Source organism: Trypanosoma theileri, assembly GCF_002087225.1.
Source record: "Trypanosoma theileri isolate Edinburgh chromosome Unknown TM35_Tth_28_V1, whole genome shotgun sequence".
In the NCBI taxonomy this organism is placed as follows: domain Eukaryota; phylum Euglenozoa; class Kinetoplastea; order Trypanosomatida; family Trypanosomatidae; genus Trypanosoma; species Trypanosoma theileri.
The window spans coordinates 196,734-206,553 of record NW_021639870.1 but is presented as its reverse complement, the minus strand read 5'-3'; the positions used below and the strand labels follow the sequence as shown (position 1 = coordinate 206,553).

The window sequence follows — 9,820 nt, the reverse complement described above, 5'->3', positions numbered from 1 at the left end:
TATAATATGGGTAAAGATAAAAAAAAAAAAGAAATGAAAGTAACAGAGAACTACAAAAGACATACAGGCAAACATAAGAATAAAGACAGAGAAAGAAAGGACCAATATGATCACATTTAGTCAGAGCAGTAAACGTTTTTTTTTTTTTTTTTTTTTTTTTTTATTATAATAATAATAATTATTTCACATTAAAACAGAGTTCACTTGCCCTCTATATAGTTTTTTTTTTTCTCTTTTCTTTCTCTTTATGTTATGTTGTCACTTATCTTCTCTTCCTTATATACACTTTTTTTTTTTTCTTCTCCTTCTCCTCTTTTCTTTTCCATACACCTTGCCGGCGCTTCTTCGTTATTTGAGGAGGTTTTTTTTTTTCTTTAATTTTTATTTCGTAATATTATTATTAATATTATTATTATTCTTATTATTACTTCTTTTTCTTCTTCTCTATCCAAAAAAAAAAGTGTTTGTGTGCTTCTCAGCTTTTCTTTATGCAAGTCTTTATTCTTTTTTTTATTTTCCTCATCTTGTTAACGCAGAACAAACACTATTGGTTTTCTCTCTTCTTCTTCTTCTTCTTCTTCCAATAATAATAATCACAATAATCATAATAATAATCATCATCAACACCATTGTTGTTGTTGAATGATATTCTTCTTCTTGTTATTTACACCATGGCCCAATGGCAAACACAGGCACACACTCCAATAATTCTCTCCATCTTTCTTTCTTTTCATTTCTTTTCTTTGTTTATAAATCATCGTAGACGGGAGAGTCTGTGGTGTGTGGATGGGCTCCCATCACAGACCGGGTCTCATCATCATCATCCGCCCGTTGTAAAGCCCCACGACGAACAGAAGTTGTTCGTTCCATAGATGTCGCTGCCGTCCTATCTGCACTTCTGCCTTGTTGTTGTTCATATTGTTGTTGCTGGGCTGGAGTGCGGGCTGCTGCAAAGTGTCGTTGAATATAATTATCCACAGACTTACGTAGACGTAATTCAATATCTTTGGTAAAAGGGGTATTGGCATTATTTGCCTGTAGAGACATGGAGAGACCTGTACGTTCCGACTCACTCCGTACAGCACGATCTAATAATTTCTTAGCAATAAATTGAAATTGATCTTTATTCAATACCGCCGGTTTACCTCTTCTACCACGTAAATATAATGTTAATTGTTCCAGAATAGTACGCTTTGCAGAGGCACGCCAATCACTACGAGGTTTACGCTCCGTCTCACTCTTCTTTCCACCATTACTGATAATAGCTTTATTAGAATTACCGTAATTCGCACTGTTATAACCGCTGGTATTATCTGAAACCACAGAAGATGCTCGAGAAGAGGCACGAGAGATGGATCTTCTTCCAGTAGCGGTTCGTTGTTTTCTCTCTACAGCATCATAGGCTTCACTACCCTCCCATGCTGTTTCCTCTGAGGGAAGAAAGATACTCTGACTGTACTGCATACTTTTCATAGCTAATTGCTCCGCTATGGTCTTCTCATGCATAATTTCAGCAGGATCCACTACAAAGGTCGCACGTGGATCAAAACTGGTGCGAAGAGGAGAAATAAGTGGAACATGAAAGGTATTTTGTCCCTCATCATTTCCATCTCCATCATCATTATTATTATTATTATCATCATGCATTCCATTATTTGGCATATATGGATGACTGCTGCTGGCTTGATACATTGGCGTTGTGGCTAACTGTGTCTCTCCCTCGTTGAGATCATTAAAGTTATACAATTTCGACGGTGCTTTAAACGGCAGTTGTTGCTGTTGTTGTTGTTGTTGATATGCAGAACGTAATCCATCCACACTATGTCGACCAGCAGCACCAGTAGCAGAATTTGAATACGCTGAAAGACACTTTAATGCATGTCGTTCCACTTTGGCAAGACTCTCCGAGTATCGACGAGAAACGGGTTGTGAGGCACGGCAAGGATCAATTAACATTAACTCACGTGAACGACGCCACTTCTCCATTACTTGAGATACAGGCGCTGTAAATCCTGTTTTACCAAGTCCTTGTTGAGATGATAATAAACGTTCACGTCGTATACGTTGTTCTCTGTAGCGCTGCGCTAACGTATGCGTTAACTCACGCGGTACCGCCGCAGCCGCCTTTGTATCCAGAAGATACGCCATAGATGGATCTATGAATGCCGTTGTACCAACAGCAGCAGCAGAAGAAGAGGAATGAACTGGACGTTTACGTTCTCGTCTTTCTGCTGGTTTCTCCCGTAAATGTAAATGTTCTCGTACAAGACGTTCCAAACTAAAAGAAGACTTTAGACGACTTAAACGATTACGAATAGCGGCTGCTTCTTCTTCTACTGTGGCAACATTATTACTGTCATTCTGCGATGTTTGCGAAACAAGAGAATTATACTCATGCTCTACATCTTGTAATAGTTGTTCAAGGTATCCCACTTCTGCACTCCATGAGCGTAATTCCTGTTCTACTGCACGTACAAGATCACATTCTTGAATACTCACAAGACGATCACTTTCAGATGCTTCCACTATGGCTTTTAGGTAATGATGATGAATCTCCGCTAGGAATGGAGTTACATTAGTACTACCATATAAAGCTATTTGTTGACTAGCGGTAGCAGCAGAGGTTGAACCAGTAGATCTTTTATTGTTGTTGTTTGTACTCCCTCTGGTTCTACCATTCATTCGTGATGGTGAAGTGATATTAAGATCTTCTGCCATTTCGTCCCAACGGTTTTGCTGATCCCGTCCTTCACTAGATATTTCACTACTACTCGTGGAATTAGTATTAGTATCATCATCATCATCTTCCTCTTCTTCTTCTTCAGGTTCTTCTTCTCTTTCACGACGGGACCGTTTACTACCAGCATTTGGAAGCAATAATGCATCCTCTTCTTCATTATCTTCCTCTTCTTCACTGTCATGACGCCTTCCTTTCTTTTGTCGTAACCTTCGCGTCATTAACTCTTCTCTTTCCTCATCTTTTCCATCATTCTTATCAGCATGTTTATCCTTTTTGGATTTACTCTTCTTTTCTTTCTTCTTACCTTGACTCCCTTCATGTAGGGATTGCGAATGATCTCTTTGCGCCATCATTCCCTTTACCCATTCTTCTTCTTCCTCATTTTGTTGCTCTTGTTCTCCTCCTTCTCCTTCTCCTGCTGCTGCTGCTGCTGCTGCCTCTGCTCCTGCAATGAGTTGCTGGGCAATCAACACCCCCGCGGCGGCCTCTGGATGACTGGTGCGGGTGATATCGTGCGGGTTGTAGGGCTCAATATCGGCCAGCGGGAGGGCGGCCCCCGTCTCGTCGCCGAGAAATATCACGAAGGCGTGGCCGCTCTCCACTGGAATGGGCGCCTCCTCATTCGGCACCAGCAGGGCGGCGTAGTACACATCGCCACACTTCGCCCAGCGAAGAGACATCGTGGCAGCGACCGCGGCTTCTGGTGTAGTGGACATGAGGACGCCGTATTACTTTTTATCTTTTTTTTTTCTTTTCTTTCCTTTTTTAATCCTTTTTTTTTTTTAGTTCTCTCTCTCACAAACAGAGAAACAAACACACACACAGAAAGGGAGAGAGAGAGAAAGAAAATAACCCTTTTTTTTCTTCTCTTCTTCCCTGTATCTTTCTTTTTTCCTTTTCTTTCGTACTTTCCTTCAAACAAACGCCAACTTCGTTCCTGTGTAATTCCTTCAACCCCTCCTCACCCACCGCCGGTATCTAAAGTATTTAGTGAACAATAAAGAAAAGAAAAAGATGTGAAACAAGATATGGCGTAAACAAGGAATGGAATGATGTAGAGAAAACAAAACAAAACAAAAAAAACAATAGGGCAAAAAAAAAAATTACTAAGAGAGAACAATAGATAAATATAGCGATTGATAATTAACGTAAGGAGATAAAGTAAAAAAAAAAAAAAGAACAACAACAACGAGAAATCAACAATTAGAAGTTATCCGGACTCAATAACAACAAAAAAAAAAAAAGAAACGGACACGCACTATCCGTTTCATTTAAACTCCTATTTCTCTTTTAACACCTTTAGCTTTCTTTCCTTTTCATTTCTATTCGCCTTTCTGGAAAAAAAGAAGAAGAGAGTAAGTATTACCAATTAGAGAACAGATAAGTCAACTCTCTCTCTCTCTCTCTCTCTCTCTCCCTCTCTCTGTATATGTACATATAACTACAAGAGTGAGATAATCACTCTACTCTTTCGAATTGTCTTCCATCTCCTCTTTCTTTTCCTTCTTAGCCGACCTTTCCTCTTCCCCTTCCCCTTGTTCATCTACCTGTTGTTGCTCCTGCTGTTGATGTTCTTGTTTTTCTTCTTCTTCTTCCTGTTGTTGTTGTTCTTGTTCCTGTTGTTGGGGCTGTTGTTGCTGTGGTTCTTCCTCTGTATTAGCATTCTGACCGCTTCCCCGTATTCCACTCTTCTCAACATCCCTACCCTCATCACAGTCAGGACTGAATGCGTATTCAATGGGAATCATACGAACCACCACAGCATCTAAATGTGTATCCCGTCGCCGCTGATCCTGCAGCCATTCCTCCACCTTCTGCACTTCACAATGGGCGGCAACTGCCACCGCGTTGATGTGTACACCACGATGCAGCACAAATGCCTGCGGTGCTGCGCGGTATTCACGTCTAGTGATGGGATGTCTGTACACAGGCCCGCCGCGCGGTGGTCGGAAGTAATAGAGTCCACTGCTGCTGCTGAGATTGCACGTCCATCCGCGTGGAAGCGGTGGGAATGGATGACCGCGAGGGGGATAAGCACGATGAATGGCAGTGAGTCGGCGTTGGAGATCCGCCGGGTGGAGAGGAGGCCCACGTCCACGCTTACGGGAATTATTATCATTGTTATTATTGTTGTTGCTATGATGAAGATGATGAGGATTAGGATGATGATGATGATAATGGGTATTATCCTCGCTGCTCTCACGGCGGTGTCGGTAGGATTTACCGCTAGCGTTACTGCCACCACCACCACCACCACCACCACCACCAACGCGGTATTTTATTTTCATTAATGCAAGTGTTGCCATATCAAGAGGTTCTATACGCATACGTTGATCTTGCAGCCACTTTTCAGCCTTTTCTTTAGTAATAACTACACTCTTCTCGGAAGAATTTGTTGCAGTTGCTAATGTAGAGTTTGCATATTCTAAAACCTCATCCAGTGTAGTAGTTACACCAGGTTCTTGAAGAAAAGCTTGTGGTGTTGCCATAAATTCTGTTGCATCTGTTGGATGTCTGTATGTTGCTGTACCTTTAGCATTCTTAAAATAATAATGCCCGTAGGATCTACTTAAGGCACTTGTCCATCCTGTTGGAAGCGGTGTAAAGGGATCACCCACCAATGGATAGTTACGCATCGCTACTGTCCATTCAGCATTCCAACCACCACTACCAATACCACTTCCTGTTGTTGGTAGTGCTAGTACTGAAGATGAATGACCATCATCCTCCTGGTGTTTATTATTATTATTATGATGATGATAAGAATGTTGTTGTTGTTGTTGTGAAGAGGAGGAGGAGGTTGTTGGTGGTGGTGTTGTTTGTGAGAGTTTTGTTTCCACTTGAGTATATCGTTTCGCAGGAAGAGGCGTTGCGAAGTAAGCATCTCGAAGACATGTGTAGACTTCTAAAGAATCAACAGCACGTAAGGCTCCATCCATAAGATGAACGGCATCTTTTTCTGTTAATACTTGTGGTAAAGAAGAACCACTATCACTCTCCACACTGAGAATTTTCTCTTCCATTAAACGCAAGAAGGCCCCACATACACGAGCTGTTTCTATACTTAAAACAGGACTTACATGACTCTTAGAAAAAGCCACAAGTACAAAGTAATAGTGATCTCGTGTTAAGGATACTTGTGGTACAAATAATGTATTAACTATTACTGTGCCACTGAAAAGATTAGCATTTAGGTAAAGTCTAAGTAAGGAACGATGTACAGCGCCTTCAGTACCCCATAAAGAAGAAAGTGTTATCTTATTAGAAACCATCTCTGTCAATTCTTTATCTCCATCTCCTTTCTTCTGTTCTTTTTCTTTCTCTTTTTCTTCTTTTTCTTTTTCTTCATTATTATTATTATTATTATTATTATTATTATTATTATTATTATTATTATTATTCTCTTGTCCTTGTTCTTTTTCTGCTTCTTCTTCTTCTGGTGTTTGCAACAATTTCATAAAGTTTACTAATGCATTTGTACTATCAAGATATTCTTGTATATTACCACGCTGCTCATCTGAAAGTCCTGCTAACAAAATATCTATTGTATTCCCCACCTGTGAGGTAAGTCGCCTAACCACTGCTGTCTTTGTTGTGGATTTAAGTGATTGTGCAGATGCGGATGTATGTGTAGACATTTCAATCTCCGCACGTGCCTCTGCTGCTGCTGCCTGAGATTGAATATAAGCATGCAGCCACGTTGTGAGAGGTCCCCAGTGACGAATAATACGTTGAACAAGTGGATTACTTGCGGCAGGTACCGCACGGAGAGCCACAACACATACCGTTTGCACAAAAACAGCATCTAATAAAAATGGAAGTACATAACGAGTTAATAATGGGAGTAGTGATAATGGATCTTGGGCTGCAATGGTAGAAACAATCTCTGTTCCATATACACTTGTTAAGAGATAGGGTAATAAGGCTGGTAATTGATGATACTTTACACCTTCAGCATCACTACTTTTTTCTTCTTGTATCCAATCCATCTCTTCAGACTTTTCTGTATTTGATTGACGTGTAAGAAGTGCTGAGATAATACGACGTTGACTTTCCTGCATTTCAGGATCTGTACTAGTAATTACTAATTTTATTCCTATATAGTGTTCTTCCAAGAATGTCATAAGTTCTTCTATTTCTCCATTTATGGGTGGTACAGTAGCGGTGTATGGAACATGATCAAATAATAATCTTGAGGAAGCCTCTTCACTAACAGGATTTATTGTTGTTTCTGTTGTTGTTTCTACTATTTCATCCGGTTTAGATTCATTCACCTCACTTGAGGAGGAAAAGGCAATTTGAGTGAGTTCCATCAATTTTTCTGCCCATTCATAGGCATCATTCACTGTTACTACAGGTGGTTGTGTTGGTGGTAGTGATGTTGGTAATGTTGCTGTAGATGGTGCTAATGGTGTATTTAATAATACCGGAGGAGGTAAAACTCCCATATTACTATTATTATTCATGTTCATATTACCAATATTATTACCACTAGTACCATCATCACCAGAGTAAAATGGTGTATTATTATTATTATATCTTGGTTGTCCAAGAATAGAAGGCATATTATTCATAGGGCCACTAAATGAAGGTTGTTGATATGAATAGGGTTGTTGTGGTTGTGGTTGTTGCTGCATAGGCGGTGCGTAAGGAAGTGATCCATACACCGGCATTGGATTCATAGGATAGTAACCAACATTACTATTAGAGCCACCCACTACTTCTCCACCTGTTCGATTCCAATACATGGCTTGTTGAGATCCTTGATGTTGATCTTGTTGTAATTCTCCTCCTTGTGAAGTATATTTTTCATCACCTACCGGTTTTACTACCGCACTATTATTATTATTATTATTATTATCATTATCATCATCCACAAGTGCGGGGTACTTTACTTTCTGTTCCTTTACAGGTTCATACATATTTGCCATCTCTGTATTATACGGTAGAGGTGCTGTCATCATGGCGTGAGGATCACCCATTGACATTGTTGGCTGCGATTGCCAACCACCAACACCACCAGCAGCACTTCCTACTCCTCCTACAGGGAGATAATATCCATATTGTTGCTGTTGTTGTTGTTGTAATGGAAAAGAGAATGGTGTTAATGGATATTGCATGGGCGGCATTCCTGTTATTCCGCCTGTGGATGGATGGATGGGGGCCATAAACTGAGGATCCATACCACTCATCCCTACTTCCTCTTCATGTTGTGGTTGTTGTTGTTGTTGGTCTTGTTGTTGTTGCTTTTCTTTATTCATATTCTGAAGGAGTTTGGCGATATCATCATCCACAAACTCAAGAGAAGCATTTGGCTTCTCTGCACTATTATTATTATTATTATTATTATTATTATTATTATTATTACTACTATTATCATTGTTGTTGCTATCAAGACCTCCAAAGATGTCCACTTCATCCTTTGCATTGCGAGCCCACGCTAACGCAGTACTTTTTCCCATACGATCTCTTCCCTTTTCTGTAGAAGAAACACCACCAACACCAACACCTCTATTCCCAAATACATCTCTATTATCACTATGATTCGGACTCCCAGTGCTGCTGTTATCACCATTATTATCATTATTATAATTAACATCCTCATCCAACGCATTCCTCTTCATATAATCATCCCCAGCACCATATTGTCCATCCATCATAAGATCCTCTTCATTCTCATCCTCCTCAAACCCACTATCATCCATATTAGGATCATATCCACCACCAACACCTGTATTCATATCTGAGTTCATATTATTATGAGGACGACGTTTTGTTTTTGGCAACATTTGCTGTAATCCATACGGCACACTTTTTCTAACATTAACAGTACCACTACTGCCACGACTGAGAAAAGTATGTGGACAGTCCGCCATTGTAATAAGTATCCCACAACGCTCAAACAAGGTTCGCTGCACAAGAAATGAACAGAATGGATTCCACAACCATGCATGAACCGTTTCTGGTCTACAGACCGCTACATAAAAATCACCTCTTTCATATCCTTCCACTACACTAATATCCTGCGGTGTACGTGTTGGTAATAATAATGATGTGAGATCTTCTGCGGTTATTCCAGTCCCATTATGCATACTGCGTCTATAGTCCGTTACGTGAAAGGTCGCACAGGGCGCATCATACTCTCGCTCTTGTGGATAGTTATTATTATGATGATGATGATTATTATTATTATGAGGATGATGAGGATCCAGCATAGGGGCACCAAATCCCGCATGCAGACCCACTTTTGTAAACTCCTCCAACACCAATGTCGCCAATTGCACATCTCGACCAAATGTAACCACCAATTGTGATAACTCCTTCCCAATCTTCACAAATCGTAAAGATGTAATGGCGGTTGCCGCCCGTTGATAGGCAAGAAGATCCACCACATACTTGACCAGACTCTTTGCATACTCCTTCGCACTCATCCCCTCCGGCACTCCACTGTCCAGGAGGAGCACCACACACGGCGACGGGGTGGGCTGCAGAGTCTCCGGGGCCGACGGCGTGAGGTGCAGCTCCGCAATCGACGCGGGGAGTTCACGCCGCAGTCGACGCCAATTCGTCGGCGGAGTGATGTGACTGCGGAGAATCATCGCACGGCAGTACTGCAGTGTTTCCTCCGCAGAGGCCTCTTCAGAGAGTTGACCATCCGTTACTTGTTGTTGTTGTTGTTGTTGTTGTTGGGATGCTGTTTGATTTTCTTCTTCTCCTTCTCCTTCTCCTTCTCCTTCTTCTCCTTGTTGTTGTGGATGAGATGTTGGTAGTGTTGGGCCGGTGTCTGTGGTATAATTGTAGGAACTCTCCTGTACATTCCCAGTCATTTCACCGGATGTGTAGGCGTTCATGTACACATCTGCATTCACACCGTATGGAACTCCCGCTTCCACATTTATACCCGCAGATAAAGACTCATCTTGTTGTTGTTGTTGTAATTGTTGTTGTTGTTGTTGGGGCCGTTTGAAAGTGTACATCACTCAACAGAGAATAACACACCGCTCTGTTTGTGTGTATATATATGAATATGTGTATAATATATATATATATATATATATATATATATATATATATATAGGG

General features: G+C 40.8%; 2 protein-coding genes across 2 annotated transcripts; both read right to left on the bottom strand.

Moving 5' to 3' along the window:
* Window positions 1-747: 747 nt before the first annotated feature.
* Window positions 748-3,456, bottom strand: TM35_000281670 (uncharacterized protein; the record flags this gene model as incomplete). The annotated part of the gene is made up of 1 exon (XM_029028198.1): window positions 748-3,456. The coding sequence occupies one exon, from the start codon at window positions 3,454-3,456 to the stop codon at window positions 748-750; it is 2,709 nt and encodes a 902-aa protein (XP_028880517.1).
* Window positions 3,457-4,203: 747 nt separating this feature from the next.
* Window positions 4,204-9,717, bottom strand: TM35_000281660 (uncharacterized protein; the record flags this gene model as incomplete). Its single annotated transcript, XM_029028197.1, has 1 exon — window positions 4,204-9,717. The coding sequence occupies one exon, from the start codon at window positions 9,715-9,717 to the stop codon at window positions 4,204-4,206; it is 5,514 nt and encodes a 1,837-aa protein (XP_028880516.1).
* Window positions 9,718-9,820: the final 103 nt, after the last annotated feature.